This window comes from Leptodactylus fuscus, chromosome 8, assembly GCF_031893055.1.
Source record: "Leptodactylus fuscus isolate aLepFus1 chromosome 8, aLepFus1.hap2, whole genome shotgun sequence".
NCBI classification, from domain to species: Eukaryota; Metazoa; Chordata; class Amphibia; order Anura; family Leptodactylidae; genus Leptodactylus; species Leptodactylus fuscus.
The window spans coordinates 9,072,152-9,091,026 of record NC_134272.1 but is presented as its reverse complement, the minus strand read 5'-3'; the positions used below and the strand labels follow the sequence as shown (position 1 = coordinate 9,091,026).

Here is an 18,875-nt window from a genome sequence, read left to right as displayed (position 1 = left end):
TGAATTCAGAGCCGGAAGACACCGCGGGGAAGCTGCACGGAGAAGACTTCTAAAGGTAGGAGAAGAACCAGCGTTGATTGGCCGACTGTATAGCATTCGGCCAATCAATGCTGGTTCTGCATCAAACTTATCCATTCGAATAGCGAGTGGTACTTGATCTAGTACGAGTATTTCAAATACCATAATATTCGATCGAATACCTACTAGATGGAATACTACTCGCTCATCTCTAATGGAGATGAATGTTTCTGCTTTTAAACTAAACTATTCTCCTTAGTGCCGCCACTCACTGGAACCAGATGATGTGCCAATATTTCTGTAAATTATTTCTTATTGCAGCAGCCGCTTCTCTTTGTTTGTTCTTCTTTCCATAAAATTGTCTTCTGTCTCTTTAATGCTTTAAAAAAAATGATTAAATGATGATAAAAAATTGAAGGCTGTTTTGCATTGAGTGTGGCAAAGAGCGTTGAGGTGAAGTTGAGGAAACAGGGAAAATAAGAGAGAAGGAGGGAGAGGCGAGTATGAGTGTTTATATACTCTGGGGTTTGAAGAGACCCCAGATTATAATACCGCGGTCATTTGAGGTCACCCAAGGTGAATGTCCATTTGTTCAGTTTCAAAAGAAAGCCAACAATTTGTAATAGTCAGGCCAAACCAGACTCGTTGAGAGCTGAATCATCCATCTCTACATAGAATAGTGATTCTGGTGCCATATGAAAGAGAATAAGACATATAATCCCAAGATCACCGTTCTACTGGAGATCTCACCAGGATACCTGTATGCAGCTGCAGCTCCCAATTTTTACTGTATTTTCAATTGGGAATATCTCTAGATATAATACTTGTAGAACTGTGATCATGGTGTCATATGAAAGCAGGGGATCTCCTCTTCCATGTGACACCATAAACTACACCGTGAAGAGTCTTAGATATAACTGCTTGACGTGTCCTTCCCAGCCTCAGATTTCCTATGGTAAGTAAGCCTGTACACTTATACTCCAGTGAGATTGTACAGATTGCCCTGAAATAGGGCAATTAGCATGAGCCTCATGGTTTTTTTTTTTGCCTTCCCTGGATCAACACTGTTGGGATTGTAGGGTTATAGGTTGGACTTGATGGACTAATGTCTTTATCCAACCTCATCTACTATGTAACTATGTAACTATGTAAGCAGTAGAGAAACAGGGAAATACAGTGAATTTCACAAAAAGGAGCCAAAATATGTTAATGTCTACAATGCTGCCAGAAAATAAAAAAAATTGTTTGGAATTTTGGTTATAATTTATGATTATGCTATTTATTCTATGTTTGGCTTATTGGAGACCATTCTAAAACACAAGCAGTCATCAGATATTTATACTGAAGTCCTATCCATACATGAAGGGGACCTACTCCAAAAACTGGTTGATCTCAGAGGCCGTGTTACTATTGGTAAGCTCTGAGGCCTCTTCTTTGTATCTGTGACATCATGTCCACCCATAAAGATGATAGGGTGGTCTTTATGAGACAGCTATCTGAAGTTTCTCCCAAAAGGTCATGAAACAGTCATGAAAAGTTAGAATCAGTATTTACTGCATATTTCACTACCTGAATACAGCCTAAGTCCTCCAACAAGTATTGTTCATAGCTCTATAATAAACTGTAATATTGTTTTTCCAGTTGCTAGAAATTAAATGATTGTTCAGATTCAGTTTTGGGTCTTTTTTTTCTGTCCTGCAGTTCCTAACCATGGACCAAGTAATACTTAAGAGCTTGTGTTATATGGCCTGAGATATAGCCACTTCCCCAGAACTCAGAGCTTTATCTCCTAACTTTAGCCACCCATCTGCTATCCAGTGCTCCAGCTTTGCATTGTCCATCGTCACCTGTATCATCGGATTAGTCGCCAACATTAGTGTCATCTTCATCATTGGGTTTTTAATGGAGAAGAACCAATATAAAATCTGTTTTTTGAATTTGGCTGTAGCGGATTTCATCTTTCTTCTGTTTCTACCACTTCATGCAGTGTTTGTAATAAGAGTAAGATGGACATATGGATCCAACATGTGCAACTTCTACAACTTCCTTAGCTTTGTTAATATATGCATGTGCTATAAGGAAAGCAAGTCAGGAGTGAAATAATGGAAAAAGTCCATCTGTATTTGAGAACATTAATGAAGAAACATAGAAGACAGACAGAGATAAAGATCACAACAACTTCTTGCTTGACTCACTTTTTTTTGCAGTGGTCTTTTTAATGATCATGCTATACATTCGTATACATATGAGGAATAATATAGTTTCTATTTACAAGCAACCACTTAGTTTCTTGTCTCTGGCCCCCGTGTCAGTGCTTGTAGCAACACATGCAGAAGTGGTCACTGGAAGTTCTGTGTCCAATAGTATAGTTTGCAGTTGGATATTACACAAGCTTGCGCTAGGATAAGCAACAATAAAGCTGCTGCGGCCTGACCTTACCAGGGTGGGAAAATTCACAATTGTTGGACCTTCTCAACCTAATAATTCCAGTCTACAGCTTCCTGACATCACTAAATAGTTAGATTCTGCACTGTACCTAGCTCTTTCTGGTACCCCTGGTGACAGTGGATATGATGGTAATAATTACAGTCAACGTATTTTGTAGCTGACATTAAGCTAAACATAATTAATAGATGCGATGATGCTGGCTCCTTCTCTCATTGGTTGGTTTACACCCTGTGATGTGGTGGTTTATCACCATGTGATAGATACTGGCGTTCATAGGCCAACAAACTTTAGTAACTCTAGCTGCCTTCAGACTTGGGGAACCTTTATCCGTAGGATATGCAAGGTCCCCACTCCATTGCAAGAGCTTTTGAGAAGCCCCAGAGGATCTGGTATAGATCCTTGCTACTGTAACCACAGCTACCATTACTCTCAATCTGAGGATCTCTATGGCTGCTGCATACCTGTTTGGCAGGGCAATTATCCTTCTCTTTATATTCTCCCAGATAATCTAAGAACTGATTAGCATGTAGTTAGAGATACTGAGTTGCCATTGCCTTCATTATTACTATGTGACGGTCACATGCAGATGATAGTTGAGATAGAAGAACATAACTTTTTAAACAACCAGTGGTATTCAAGATAAATCTATAATCTATGGCGTGACACTTATTTTATTGTATTACCCAATTATATTGTAGCAAAACACTTACAAAAACCGTTCCTTTTGAGGAACACAAACACAGTCCATCCCGAAGTCTGCCAAGGCATGAAAATAAGGTACAGAAACTTGAATATATCTGTAGATGTTGGATTTGTTCTGCCTTGAATTGTTGTTTAGCTATTTTAATGTGACCACAGATGTAATCCCATGGATAAGGAGTAGATGCATGTTCAGATTCAGTTTTGTATCTTTTTTTTCTATCCTGCAGTTTCTAACCATGAACCAAGAAATATTTAAGAGCTTTTGTTATATGGCCTGGGATATAGCCACTTCCCCAGAACTCAGAGCTCTGTCTCCTAACACAAGCCACCCGTCTGCCATCCAGTACTCCAGCTTTGCACTATCCATAGTCACCTGTATCATTGGATTAGTTGCCAACATTCTTGTCATCTTCACCACCGGATTCATAATGAAGAAGAATATATATAAAATCTGGTTCCTGAACTTGGCTCTGGCGGATTTCATCTTTCTACTCTTTCTACCACTCCATGCTGTGTCTATACTAAGAGGAATATGGCCGTATGGCTCCAACATGTGCAAATTCTACAACTTCCTTAGCTTTGTTAATACCTATGCCAGTATTTACATCCTCACAGCGCTAAATGTTGATCGCACCTTATCTGTAGCTAAACCTGTATGGCACCGGAGGTTTCATTCCCAGAGATTTTGCTGGCGTTTATGTGCTCTGATCTGGGTATCATCGTTTCTAATTAGTATTCCAGCCATTATTTACAGCGATGTACATATAAAACGCCAATGCACTCTTTCGCATTATGACTTCATCCACTTCGCCAACCTATTTAGTGGCATTTTTACTGATTTAGAAAAAGACCTACAGAAACTCAGTTTGGTCCCACGGAAATCATGTAGTGATTTAGCAGACTATTATGAAGATTCTGATGAAATCCCATGGGCAGAAGTGACTTTTACAACAATGCGTCTTGTAATTCCACTGGTAGTTCTTGGTTATGTCATCCCGCTATGTGTTATCCTGCTCTCCAATGTCATCATTGCTCTTCATGTCAAAAATTCTAAGATGGCGGCATCATCCAGACTCTACAGAGTGGTTATAGTTTCTGTTTTGAGCTTTTTCTGTACTAGGACACCATATGTTTTAACATATATCATTTATATGGTGTCCATTTCAAGTTTGAAGATGACATTGATGTATAAACTTTCTATCATTTTGCCACTGTTATTCAGCATAGCTGCTACTAACAGTTTACTAAATCCGCTGGTGTATGTGCTGGTGGGAAAGCAAGTCAGGAGTGAAATAATCAATTATTTTAGGAAAAAGTCCATTTGTGTTTGAGAGCAGTAATGAAGGAACATAGAAGACAGACAGAGATAAAGATCAGAACAATTTCCTGCTTAAATCTGCTGTTTACAGAACTTTTTTGGCAGCTTTTGCTGCAGTCCTATCAATAAATAATATAATGTAATGCCTATTACATATTCATTTTGATATCGTGTGATATTGTGATATATTCATTGTGATTATGATACTTTATGTTTCCAACAACCACTTAGTTTCTTGTCTCTGTGGCCACTATTTCTGTGCAGGTAGCAACACATACAGAAGTGGTCACTGGAAGTTCTGTGTCCAATAATATAATTCGCTTTTGGATGGTATAAAGCTTGCATTAGGTTCCTTTGCCAGGATCAGCACCAATCACATGCAATAGAGCAGAAGTTTTTAATAGTTTTTGACTTTCTCAACCTAATAACACCAGCCTACAGTCGCCTGAGCATCAGTAGATCGGATCCTGCACTGTACCTAGCTCTTTCCAGTACCCCTGGTGATGGTGGATATGATAGTGATAATGTGAGTTACAGTTAACCTATTTAGTAGCTAACACTAAGCTCCATATATGTAATAGATGCTGCAATTAAGACAGCAATAGTAATAAAGTAAAGAAAGAAGCCAACTTTAATTTATTTAACTGAAATAATACTCCCCCATGTGACTCTTATCCAAAACCACCGTCACCTGTCATGATGTTATTCTACTACATGGTCCAATTAGTGGATCTGAAAAAAGATCAGAAGGAAAACAATAAAACACACATTAGTAAATAAAAAATAAAATATCATGTGTATACCATCCTGATTCAGTGTTATTTCTTCTTACAGATCCTTATGTCATTAGCCGGTTGTCACCTTGTGATAGGAGTAACTAGAGTCATTGGCCAGCAAACTCTAGTAACATCTTTATGGTGTATAAAAACCTGAATAATGAAAGGGTCCCCACACTCAATGGTTTAATTTCAGTCTTGGCAAGACAATGAGTAACCCCTTCTTGGGTAATCAGCAATATCACAACTTAGAAACTGTGAGCTCCTTTTGTTTCCTGTCTCCTGAGTCTAACTCCTGCACCTACCTCTAAAGGCACTCCAACCACCATCAGACTCAGGGAGGCTTTACCAGTAGGATGTACAGGGCTGCTCTCCATTGCAAGAGCTTTTGAAAAGCCCCAGAGGATCTGGTAGAGATCCTTACCACTGTAACCACAGCTACTATTATTACCAATCTCTGGGCCTTTCTCTACTTGGTTGCTGCCTACCTGTTGGGCCGTGAAGTTATCCTTCTCTTTACATTCTCCTAGATAATCTAAGAAATAATAAGAATATAGTCAGAGAGACTGAGCTGTCATTGCCTTCATTGGAACAAGAACTGTCTGCTCTTCAATAATTAGTGAGAGAAGTTTTTGTTTTCCCCGGTGGAGAGTCTTTTGATCAGACTATTATATTGGATGTGACGAAGGGACTTATTAAACTGAACATTAACTCCTGTAGAATTTGTCAGATCACACGACCTAGCGTAAGAGAAGGATTCAGATAGAAAGGAATAACTATAGAAGGTAATACTAGCTGTATTATATATATTGGGGGGAAAAGTACATAATGAATTTTTACAAAGTATCACTGTAGTTCTTCTTTAAATTGACGATCACCATATCCCGTAATTGACTAGAGTCACATGCAGATGGTCGTTGAGATAGAAGCGCAAAACTTGTCAAACAACCAGTGGAATTAAAGATAAGTTTACAATCTATGGTCTGACATTTAATGTACAATAGTAACCAGTCATATTGTAGAAAATTACTTATAGAAGACTTTCCTTTTGAAGAACACTAATCCAGTCCATCCCGAGGTCGGCTAAAGCATGAAAATAAGGTACAGAAACTTATAGAAGTCTTATACTTAATACTTGGCTACAAAAATGGAAAACCAATGACAGACAATGTGTTTTTATGAATTTACATATTGTTACAATTTAAATTTTTTCTTATATTTTTGTTTAAATCTATATGAAGGAAAATGAATACTGCGTAAAAGTTTTCTCCAAAGTACAATGTATATAACATGTAAAGCCTGATTGTAAGGTCTGGCCTCTGTAAGAACAGTTCTGTAGTTTCTTTGTCTTGTCCTTGTTCTTATACAGACACTACTTAAAAATTGTTTGGCACCAGCTCATGCCCATGGTCTAAATATTGATCGCGCCTTGTCTGTAGCTAAACCAATATGGCACCGTAGGTTTTATTCCCGGACATTTTGCTGGTGTATTTGTGCCCTTATCTGGGTATCATCGGCCGTATGTATTCTACAATATGCCATATACAGTGATCAGTGGCGTAACTAGGAATGGCGGGGCCCCGTGGCGAACTTTTGACATGGGGCCCCCCCAACACTGAAGATCTCGACCGAGTCCCTCCTATGCATTCCTGCGTGCTCTATTATGTTCCATAGTGGCCCCTGCACACAGTATTATACCCAATAGTGGCCCCTGCACACAGTATTATGTCCCATAGTGGCCCCTGCACACAGTATTATGTCCCATAGTGGCCCCTGCACACAGTATTATACCCAATAGTGGCCCCTGCACACAGGATTATGTCCCATAGTGTCCCCTGCACACAGTATTATGCCCCATAGTGGCCCCTGCACACAGTATTATACCCAATAGTGGCCCCTGCACACAGTATTATACCCAATAGTGGCACCTGCACACAGTATTATACCCAATAGTGGCCACTGCACACAGTATTATGTCCCATAGTGGCCCCTGCACACAGTATTATGTCCCTTAGTGGCCCCTACAGGACTAAATACTGTCACGTCACCCGCTGACCGCTATACCAGGACAAATTGTGGATAAAAAATCTGGCCCTGTGCATTACAATTTAGTAACTCCATGTGCCTCATATTAATAGAAGTTAACCCCATCATCTCCCTCACATTAACCCTTGTGTGCCTCACCATAAGAGTTACTGATATGTGAGAGACATGGAGGTAATAATAAAGTATCTTCATTATTATTACCCCCATATGTCTCACATATCAGTAACTCTTATGGTGAGGCACACAGGGGTTAATGTGAGGGAGATGATGGGGTTAACTGCTATTAATATGAGGCACATGGAGTTACTAAAACACAAGTAATCACCCCATATGCCTGACATTAATAAGTAACCCCAGTACGTACCTGTGTAGCTTTAGTTTCATTTTCCTTCTTCCTTTCTTCCTCCAGTGCAGACGGCAGGAGCTCGGCAGGGATAAGCCCCGCCTCCTCCTCTCATTGGTGGGCAGAGGACAGCAGAGAAAGGGAGGGGGGGAGAGAGGGGGAGCGTCCTGAAGCGCTGACAGGAGCCCGAGCTGCAGCTCCTGTGTCTCAGCCGTTGCTGCAGCTTCGGGGCCCCCTGTTGGTGGAAAGTATTCCACCAACAGGGGGCCCCGATCATTATACTCGGGGGTCCGAAAAGACCTCCGAGAATAATGATAGCAGCAGTAGCAGCTGTCACTGGGCCCCTAATGTCCCGGGCCCTGTGGCAGCTGCTACCGCTGCTATGGTGGTAGTTACGCCACTGACAGTGATATAAAGTATGAGCTAAGAAAATGTTTCCAGTGTTACTTAGACGATTCTACAGAATTTCCTTCTGACATCACATTAATAGTTTTTCCATTGCACCTTGTTCCATTGACTTTGCCGAAAAGGAAGTAGGTCAAGATTAGAGATGAGCGGGTACTGTTTAGATCAGCCGATCCGAACAGCACGCTCCATAGAAATGAATGGATGCACCTGATACTTCCGCTTTGACGGCAGCCGGCCGCTTAACCCCCTGCGTGCCGGCTACGTCCATTCATTTCTATGCGAGCGTGCTGTTCGGATCGACTGATCCGAACAGTACTCGCTCATCTCTAGTCAAGATGTCTCTGCAATGTAACAATGAAAGAAAAGGAAAGGATGGCATCATGGAGGGTGAACCTATTGTCATCATCAGTGTTTGGGAAAATACTTTGGGAAAGTATTTTAAATACAAAATACTACTTCAAAAGTATTTTAAAAATAGTAAAATGCTTGAAAAAAATTAAACAAAAAATTTGTTAAAAATAATAAATAGAACAATTGAACATAGACCATATAGCGTAATATATAGGTTTAAAACATCGTTTAATAAAAAAACGCAAATAAAAACCTAATCATTTTATAAGAAAAAATACTGAATTTATTTATTTTTACTGAATGGTATTGGCAACGCTATCCCGATTCCCAAAAAGCGCAAAATGTGTGGATGGCTCAAGGAGGCCTAAAAGACAGAAGGTCACCTCACCTCGCCCCCACCTATTACTCCCTGAAGAGGGTATAATGCGGAGACCATTTTGGTTCGCCCGAGATAAATCTCCTTTTGTTTGATTTCATAAAACAACAATTGGAATATTCAGGTTCCCCCATCTCTAAGTGTCTAATCCTGTCTGTAAATGTGTTGCACTTTTAGACACTTTACACCGTGTATTAGAGCAATGTTACAATATTGCACAATTTCCCGATATTAGTTTATCTGTCCTGGTGTTGGAGGGTGTGATGGGTGCAATGTATTGTCACCCTGTGTGACCTCCGCTGTTCTAAGAGGACAGAACATTTTGGCTATAAGAAATTGACTACATTGTTTTCCATGACATAAGCAGACAGGAAAGGTCTACGTAAATATCACTCACCACAATAGTCATTTCTTATCAGATATACAGCATTTCTGCTGAGTCCTGTATAATATAGCACGCAGGTCTCTGTATGTTATAGGGGATTACCTGGGGAAAAAATCAGAACTAATGATAAGTATAGCATAGAAAAATAAATGGTGATACTCGCCATCACCGATCCATACTATAGTACGTGTGTACATGCAAAAAGCAAATCTCCCCCACAGCGAGCGGTCAGCTCCATTATAAGCTCCAGAAGCGGCGCCTGATTCCAGGTTCTCATAGTCCTGGATTTTTTAAAGTTATTTCTTACTTTGAACACAACAACTTTATTGTCTATAGTTTGGTCCCAGATATAATATAAAAGTGATCATTCCAGAACCTGATCCTTTTATGTGATCAGAACCTCAGCCAGTTGGAGGATCCTCAGTTCATCTTGGGGGTTAGTCTGACCCTGGTTTAATTAAATTAGAGTCTCTTGCCCTTAGTCCAACCAATTGTCGAGCAATCTCTCCCAAAAGGAGGAATGAACCACCTCCAGAGTGGATTATATATAGTACAATGACACATATGTAATAAAACAATCTAAACATTATAGTGGTGTTCACTGGGATGCTGCAGACTGCTCGGCTGTATAGCTAGAGGTATACCCAGTAGGACACTGGGCTGTAGAGCTAGAGGTATAACCAGTAGGATACTTGGTTGTATAGCTAGAGGTCTAACCGGTAGATGATGGGCTGTATAGCTAGAGGTATAACCAGTTGAATGCTCAGCTGTATAGCTAGAGATATAACCAGTAGGAGGATCATCTGTATAGCTAGAGGTATAACCAGGAGGATGCTCGGCTCTATAGTTAGAGGTATAACTAGTAGGATGTTCAGCTGTATAGATAGAGGTATAACCATTAGGATGCTTGGCTGTATAGCTATGGGTATAACCAGTAGGATGCTCAGCTGTAGATCTAGAGGTATAACCAGTAGGATGCTTGGCTGTATAGCTAGAGATATAACCAGTAGGATGTTCAGCTGTATAGATAGAGGTATAACCATTAGGATGCTTGGCTATATAGCTATGGGTATAACCAGTAGGATGCTCAGCTGTATAACTAGAGGTATAACCAGTAGGATGCTTGGCTATATAGCTAGAGGAATAACCAATAGGACGTTCAGCTGTATAAACAGAGGTATAACCAGTAGGATAGTCAGCAGTATAATTAGGATGCTCGGCTGTATAGCAAGAGATATAATCAGTAAGATGTTGGGCTGCATAGTTTGAGGTATAACTAGTAGGATGCTCAGATGTATAGCTACAGGAATAACCATTTGAATACTCAGCTGTATAGCTAGAGGAATAACCAGCAGCATTCTTGGCCTATGACTAGATATAGAACCAGTAGGATATTTGTCTGTATAGCTAGAGGTATAACCAATAGTAGGAGAGAGATTGTGATCCTGCTGTATACAGTGCTTATGAAACCACATCTAGAATACTGTATCCAGTTCTGGAGACCCCAAAAGACAAAATAAAATAGAATGGGTGCAAGGGTGGACTACAAAAATGAAGCGTGAAACATATCAGGACACCAAAGGCTTAAATAACGTAATCTTTAAAGGAAAGAAGGTTTGGAACATTTACATATTTGAAAGGGTTAAATAAAGATCAGGAGGGAAGTGTTTTTACCAAAAATAAAAAAAACTAAACATGAGAATAAGGGGGTGCTATGGGAAATTAACAGGGGGGAAGATCTGAAGAAATGGCAGGAAATATTATAGATGAGGTTTGTAACAAACTTGCAGCAGATATGATGGGGAAATCTGTGTGTTTGCAGTGAATGTTTCTATTCACTAATGGACTATGTCATGGCTGTATATGTAAGGGATGATAAAAGCAGAGATAATAATTGTAGACCTTGGACTGAAGACAGCAACGAGAGCCAAATAAAACTGCCACGAGATGTCAGCACTGAGCGGTATATGGAAAAGAGAGGATGCTGAGCTGCTGTGCAGGGAATAGGATGCACAAATCCACTAGGAAGTCGTCTGCATGACAACATGCGTGCATTACACTGAATGCAACTTGTAGTATTCGTCCAGATCGCTGCTATCACTTGGTACAAATATAACTAGCAAAATGGGGATGACCAGAGAGCAGGTGAAGTGAAGGTACATCCTATACTTGGAAGGTCCAGCTGGTGCTGAGTGAGAAAAAAAAAGTTGCAAATTGTTTTGCGCAAAATCTTTTTTGACTTTTTCGTGCCTTGCTCCACCTACATATAGAAGTACCTGTGTCTGCGTATGCACGTGTCTGTGATTGGATACGATTTTACAGAAATAACACGTGTCCTGATTTCATCATCATTCAGTCTGTCTGGGATGACATGAAGAGACAGACGGATTGGAGTAAGCAACATCCACAAAAGATCTGTGCTTTGCTCTCCAAGATGGGGCCGGGAACATCTCTCTGCCCAGTTCTGCCAAAAACTGTCTGTAAGTACCGAGAAGAACTGATGGAAGGCAAAGGGCAAAGGTCACACCAAATATTGATGAGATTTGCATTTCTGTTTTCTTCATTCCTTTCATGTTGTTAATGGACAAAATAAACTGTTAACACTTCTATTTCTGAAAGTATTTCCAGCATTTCTTCCCCCATGTGTACCTAAAACTTTTGCACAGTACTGTTTGGCAGATGTGCCATGTGAATACCAGTCCAGGTTGCTCCTTGGTGTAGAGATGGTCAGACTGTTCTGTTTGTTGCTTTTCTGTGAACTGCAGGAAGCCAAGACATCTAACGTCTAATCTCCACAATCTGTCCTGTAGATCAGTTCTTTTTTTTTTAATGAGAAATCTTTGCCCATTTCAGCTCCACCACTTCCTCAAGACAGCAAAAGTTTTCTGCCTCTCAGTAACATTCCCCTCCCCCCTGTAATGTTTATTCTGTAAATTTTGAAAGGTCTTTTGACCGAATTCTCACAACCAGAATCGTCAACCAGAAAATATCACAGTCATCAAAAAGCCATCAAATAAATTTCAAAGGGTGCGGTGGACATCCTCATATCACATAAAAGGCCATCCTCATCTCTAGTACAAGGGCATCCTCATCTCTTGTACAAGGGCATCCTCATCTCTAGTACAAGGGCATCCTCATCCTCACCTCTTGTACAAGGGCATCCTCATCCTCACCTCTTGTACAAGGGCATCCTCATCCTCACCTCTTGTACAAGGGCATCCTCATCCTCACCTCTTGTACAAGGGCATCCTCATTATCATCTCCCATACAAGGGCATCCTCATCTCTCGTACAAGGGCTTCCTCATCTCTAGTACAAGGGCATCCTCATCTCTAGTACAAGGGCATCCTCATATCACATAAAAGGCCATCCTCATCTCTAGTACAAGGGCATACTCATCTCTTGTACAAGGGCATCCTCATCTCTAGTACAAGGGCATCCTCATATCACATAAAAGGCCATCCTCATCCTCATCTCCCATACAAGGGCATCCTCATCTCTCGTACAAGGGCATCCTCATCTCTAGTACAAGGGCATCCTCATCTCTAGTACAAGGGCATCCTCATCTCTAGTACAAGGGCATCCTCATCTCTAGTACAAGGGCATCCTCATCTCTAGTACAAGGGCATCCTCATCCTCACCTCTTGTACAAGGGCATCCTCATCCTCACCTCTTGTACAAGGGCATCCTCATCCTCATCTCCCATACAAGGGCATCCTCATCTCTCGTACAAGGGCATCCTCATCTCTAGTACAAGGGCATCCTCATCCTCACCTCTTGTACAAGGGCATCCTCATCCTCACCTCTTGTACAAGGGCATCCTCATCCTCATCTCCCATACAAGGGCATCCTCATCTCTCGTACAAGGGCATCCTCATCTCTAGTACAAGGGCATCCTCATCTCTAGTACAAGGGCATCCTCATATCACATAAAAGGCCATCCTCATCTCTAGTACAAGGGCATCCTCATTTCTTGTATAAGGGCATCCTCATCTCTAGTACAAGGGCATCCTCATATCACATAAAAGGCCATCCTCATCTCTAGTACAAGGGCATCCTCATCTCTTGTACAAGGGCATCCTCATCTCTAGTACAAGGGCATCCTCATCTCTAGTACAAGGGCATCCTCATCCTCACCTCTTGTACAAGGGCATCCTCATCCTCCCCTCTTGTACAAGGGCATCCTCATCCTCATCTCCCATACAAGGGCATCCTCATCTCTCGTACAAGGGCATCCTCATCTCTAGTACAAGGGCATCCTCATCTCTCGTACAAGGGCATCCTCATCTCTAGTACAAGGGCATCCTCATCTCTCGTACAAGGGCATCCTCATCTCTAGTACAAGGGCATCCTCATCTCTAGTACAAGGGCATCCTCATCTCTAGTATAAGGGCATCCTCATCTCTCGTACAAGGGCATCCTCATCTCTAGTACAAGGGCATCCTCATCTCTCGTACAAGGGCATCCTCATCTCTAGTACAAGGGCATCCTCATCTCTTGTACAAGGGCATCCTCATCCTCACCTCTTGTACAAGGGCATCCTCATCCTCATCTCCCATACAAGGGCATCCTCATCTCCCATACAAGGGCATCCTCATCTCTCGTACAAGGGCATCCTCATCCTCATCTCTAGTATAAGAGCATCCTCATCTCCCATACAAGGGCATCCTCATCTCTCATACAAGGGCATCCTCATCCTCATCTCTAGTACAAGGGTATCTTCATCTCCCATACAAGGGCATCCTCATCCTCATCTCTAGTACAAAGGCATCCTCATCTCTAGTATAAGGGCATCCTCATCTCTAGTATAAGGGCATCCTCATCTCCCATACAAGGGCATCCTCATCTCTCGTACAAGGGCATCCTCATCCTCATCTCTAGTACAAAGACATCCTCATCTCTAGTATAAGGGCATCCTCATCTCCCATACAAGGGCATCTTCATCTCTAGTACAAGGGCATCCTCATCTCTCGTACAAGGGCATCCTCATCTCCCATACAAGGGCATCCTCATCTCTCGTACAAGGGCATCCTCATCTCCCATACAAGGGCATCCTCATCTCTAGTATAAGGGCATCCTCATCTCCCATACAAGGGCATCCTCATCTCCCATACAAGGGCATCCTCATCTCCCATACAAGGGCATCCTCATCTCTAGTACAAGGGCATCCTCATCTCCCATACAAGGGCATCCTCATCTCTAGTACAAGGGCATCCTCATCTCTAGTACAAGGGCATCATCATCTCTAGTACAAGGGCATCCTCATCTCCCATACAAGGGCATCCTCATCTCTAGTACAAGGGCATCCTCATCTCCCATACAAGGGCATCCTCATCTCTAGTATAAGGGCATCCTCATCTCCCATACAAGGGCATCCTCATCTCTCGTACAAGGGCATCCTCATCCTCATCTCTAGTATAAGGGCATCCTCATCTCTCATATAAGGGCACCCTCATCCTCACTCTCGTACAAGGGCATCCTCATCCTCATCTCTAGTATAAGGGCACCCTCATCCTCATCTCTAGTACAAGGGCATCCTCATCTCTAGTGCAAGGGCATCCTCATACTCATCTTCTGTAAAGGGCATCCTCATCTCCCACATAAGGGCATCCTCATCCTGATCTCCCATACAAGGTCATCTTCATCCTCATCTGCTGTACAAGGATATTATCATCTCCCGTAAAAGGGTATCCTCATCTCCAATACAAGGGCATCCTCATCTGCTGTACAAGGGCATCCTCTTCCTCATCTCCTGTCCTAGGGCATCCTCATCTCCCATACAAGGGTCTCTCAAGTGTCACTCACACTAATGCACACAAAGTGCCCACGTCACTTATAATATGACTGAGATCCCGGGACCTACTAAGGGAATCGGTGCCAGAAGTCTTTGTGGGGTAGCGACAGGAAATTGGTCATATAAACAATTGACTATGTAAAGTCCCTTTAACTGGGCACTAGCCAAATGGCTTTAATTGGTTATGTAAAAGAACAAATTCCTTTCATATTACGTCGTGTGAACAAACCCTTAGATCTCAAGAAGTCTTGGTCTGATCTTCTCTCCTCCGTTGCAATTATAAATTATCTCTTCTTTTCTCGGGGGCTCTTGCTTAAAAAAAGCACAACCAAAGAGGACACAGTGACGGGCCTCGGTACTCGACACGGCTTCAAAGGGATATGTCTGAATAACTATAGGCAGTCTCCCCCCCACCAGCGAGAGCACGAGTCTCCTGTAGACCACTTTCCCACAGCCGGGTTTCAGGCCCCTCTGCCCTTTATCCAATGCACATAATTATTATATTATAATAAAACATAAATCAGTCCATGGGGATTGCGAAATTCTAGGCAGGATCTTTATTTCCCAGTATACATGGGGTAAAGCAGCAGAGCCTGGTAGAGATAAAAGCTGCAGAGTCAGAGGGAATGAATCAGATCAGTCGCAGGAAGACACAACAGTCCAGTAACGCCGCTCCGTAAAATAATCGAGTACAACATGGCGCTGAAAACCTGAAAAAGAAGGTCCAGCATGTGCAAAAGGGAGGAAAAGCAAACAACTGCAACTGTATCCAGTGTATATATCCGGTATATCCTCTAGATAGTGTGATCAGCGTGTCCTTCTCTCGCCACCGGAACGTCCATAGCTCGGAGCGTAGAAGAGGCCACCACTACAATGACCGCAGGCGAAGGTACAAAGCCAACATATCACATCAGGATCACTTTCTCCTCTTCTTGCCTTGCCATGTTGTGTATTATTGTTACTTAATTCAGTTTAGTCTTTTGCAGTGCCCTCTGTACCAGGATGTCCTCTTGGATGACCTGACCATGGATGGAGCCAAGTGGCCAGTATTTCTATGGTTGACACCAATTCAACTACCGACTAAACTACAGAGTGTTGTCAATTGTGTGGCCAGTGGTTGGTAGGTATGTAACAACTGGATGGGACGGGGACATTACAAACATGCAAAGCCGTATGGTCAGGGTTACCTCCTATCTAGTACTCAAGCAGGGCTATAACAGTCCCTAAATCTTCTTTAATGCTGCTGTATAGTGGATATGTAGTCTGCTATTAGGTTAGAGCTACATGGCAATAATGGCATCATCTCCCATCACGTGAGCGAAGATTTTGCAGGTCGCCTGTGACTTTTTCACTAATGAATAGAGTTGCATTGCGACCCCTAATGTGCTCTGACCGCGACCTTTTTTTGCAACTAGAGGTCTCAGTCGCAGCACACTAGGGGTCGCAATGCAATTCCAGTCCCTAAATATTAGTAGAGGAATTGCAGGGTAACCTGGAGATCTTTGGTTGGGCCATAGGATTCATAGTGAGCAATCCAAGTGTCTTCTGATCCTCAGCTCTTTTCCTTAGACCAGTTCCTATTCAGACCCATTTTCACAGCGGCCCATTGACAATAATGTAAGCTGGACAGTATTCAGATGACATCCCTCGGTTGTGTGCATGAGGGCATGTTCACACAGAGTTTTTTGTAGGTGGATTTTGAAGCATCTCTCAATGCCCCCATTCATTTCAACTAGAGGAGAAAATCGCCATGTCCTATCTTTAGACAGATTCCACCTTGCAAAGCCCTTTGAAATAAAAGTGAGGTGAAAAAACCAGGATGCTTTCTCATTGCCTCATTCTTTTTTTTAATTTTTTTTATTGCATTTGTCTCAATGGGCTTTGCAAGGTGGAATAAGCCTGAAGATGGGTCCTGACCCTTTTTTTTCTTCGAGCTGAGAAAGCAGAGGATAAAAATCCGCTCCTAACTCCCTCTGATATGAATAGGAGTGTTGGCAAAAATTTGCAAAAATTTTATGTACCCAAATCCTTACAACAAATTAGTCGCGTGTGAACATACCTGACGCAGCATTCTTGTACGGCTGAGCGTTGTGTATTTTAGGTTTATTTCTGATGAATTTTCAAAACTTCCGCGTTCTGTGTGTTGCGTAATGTTTGCACAATGTTGGGTGTTTTCTGGGGAAATATGGTTAACCACCAAGTCAAGCCTTGATCATCTCCGTCCTACATAAGCCTGACTATGTAGGGTTCTTCTCAGAACTCCCCTGTCAGTCTGAGGTGAGGACGACCCTTTACTTACCACTTGTAATCGCTTTCTTAGGTGTTTCTTATAAGTAACGTCCATGTTCTCTTGTGTTACTGCTGAAGAATTGTTAGAAGACTCTCTTGTGATCTTTGCAGCTCCTTCGGCTGTTCTGTTTTGTAGCCACAAGGAGTAAATCTGTCACTTTTCTTCCTTCCTCTTATTTTGGTTTCTAGTATTCTCTAGTATTTTATCTCATCATACTATATAGTATCCTGTAATGTCTGCAGAAAAAGTGCAAGATAGTGCCGAGGTCTAAAGTTATGTCTGAATCAAAATATCGTGCAGAATCCAGAACGTTTACACTCATGGACACAGATGTTTTTATGTTTTGTTTTTATTTTGAGATATTTTTGCATTTTGTTGCACATTGCTGATACATTTGCACTTGATGTGTCTCTTATATATATGAATGTAGGAGTACAAGGTCACGTGTCGGACATGCGATGTCTGTGATATTTACGGACAGCCCGCGCATTGGTATTTTGTGGGTGCTGTATTGTCCGTGGCTGATCCACTGTTCAGGTCTCTGGAAAGTGGAGCAACTTTATTTTTTACCACCACATGTGACTATTCCCTTATGTTTATCACTGACATAGATCTGTAAAGACAATCAGATTAAGCAGAAGAAGGGTTAATGTTTTGCAACGTGGTTAGGGATTAGTCACACCGTGCGGTCTCGGTCGGCAAAAGCATTGTATTTTGTGATGATGTTAAAACAAAAATTCAAGAAAAGCAATGTCTGCTGCATCAAAGACCAGCATGAGCGTGCTAGGTGGTGGAAGCCAATCCTTTATACAGTGGCCTTAGGTGGGCGACATTGCTAGGTCCCTAACCAAGAATGGCTTATGTGTCTGTTTGGTATATATGTGAGTGTATTGCTGTGTATATGTTGATTTATTGCACTGACTTATTGCACTGTATGATGTAACACTGACAATTTGGTTGTGTAGGTGACATCAGAGCGGTGACTCTAATTAAACTGGTAGAAGCCCAAATGGTTGTCTTGCTGGATGCACAAAGCCTACCCTGTTGCTACCGTTGTGGTTTCAAGTTCACTTGGTGCTATTTCAGGACTAAGCCCTGACTGTACCCAAACTTAGAATGTGTCTGAGAAGCAGGAGCCATACATGCTAAGTGCAAATCCCCTTGACCACTGGACAATCACTGTTTTGCTCTCATGCTTGTAAAGGTTGCCAACCCTCTGGAAGTTTATTGTGTTCTTAGGCTAAGTATCTACATGCATCCAAAGCAGTGACGATCCAGCTGCCTTTTCTTGGCTAGGTTGGCATAAGATGCATACTTAAAGCCTTGCACAACCCATTGGAGTAGTTGTTTAGGGCCCTGGCCCCTTACAAGTGCAGGGATCCTGCTATTTGGGCGGCTAGTTTTAAAGTTCTGAGATTGAGACGTTTGACATCTTCAGACCGTAGAACCCAAGTCAAGAACCCAGGAAGGTGCAGAAAGAATAATAAGTCATATGCACCCTCTTTCACCTCGCCCGGGCTCCCTCGTGGTGTCCAATTCACCTTTGCAGGTGCTTTTGGTTTTCTGCAAGTGTCTGGGATGACGTCAGAGACCTCGAGGAGCTGCAGATAGATTGGGCTTC

The 18,875-nt window shown here is 42.0% G+C and overlaps 1 protein-coding gene across 1 annotated transcript; it reads left to right on the top strand.

The window, feature by feature from the left end:
* Positions 1-3,404: 3,404 nt before the first annotated feature.
* Positions 3,405-4,499, top strand: LOC142217101 (chemerin-like receptor 1). Its single transcript, XM_075285292.1, has one exon. The coding sequence runs from the start codon at positions 3,405-3,407 to the stop codon at positions 4,497-4,499; it is 1,095 nt and encodes a 364-aa protein (XP_075141393.1).
* Positions 4,500-18,875: the final 14,376 nt, after the last annotated feature.

What these genes read in the sequence shown, in the direction of transcription:
- LOC142217101 (XM_075285292.1), top strand. Translation starts at nt 3,405, where the DNA reads ATGAACCAAGAAATATTTAAGAGCTTTTGTTATATGGCCTGGGATATA.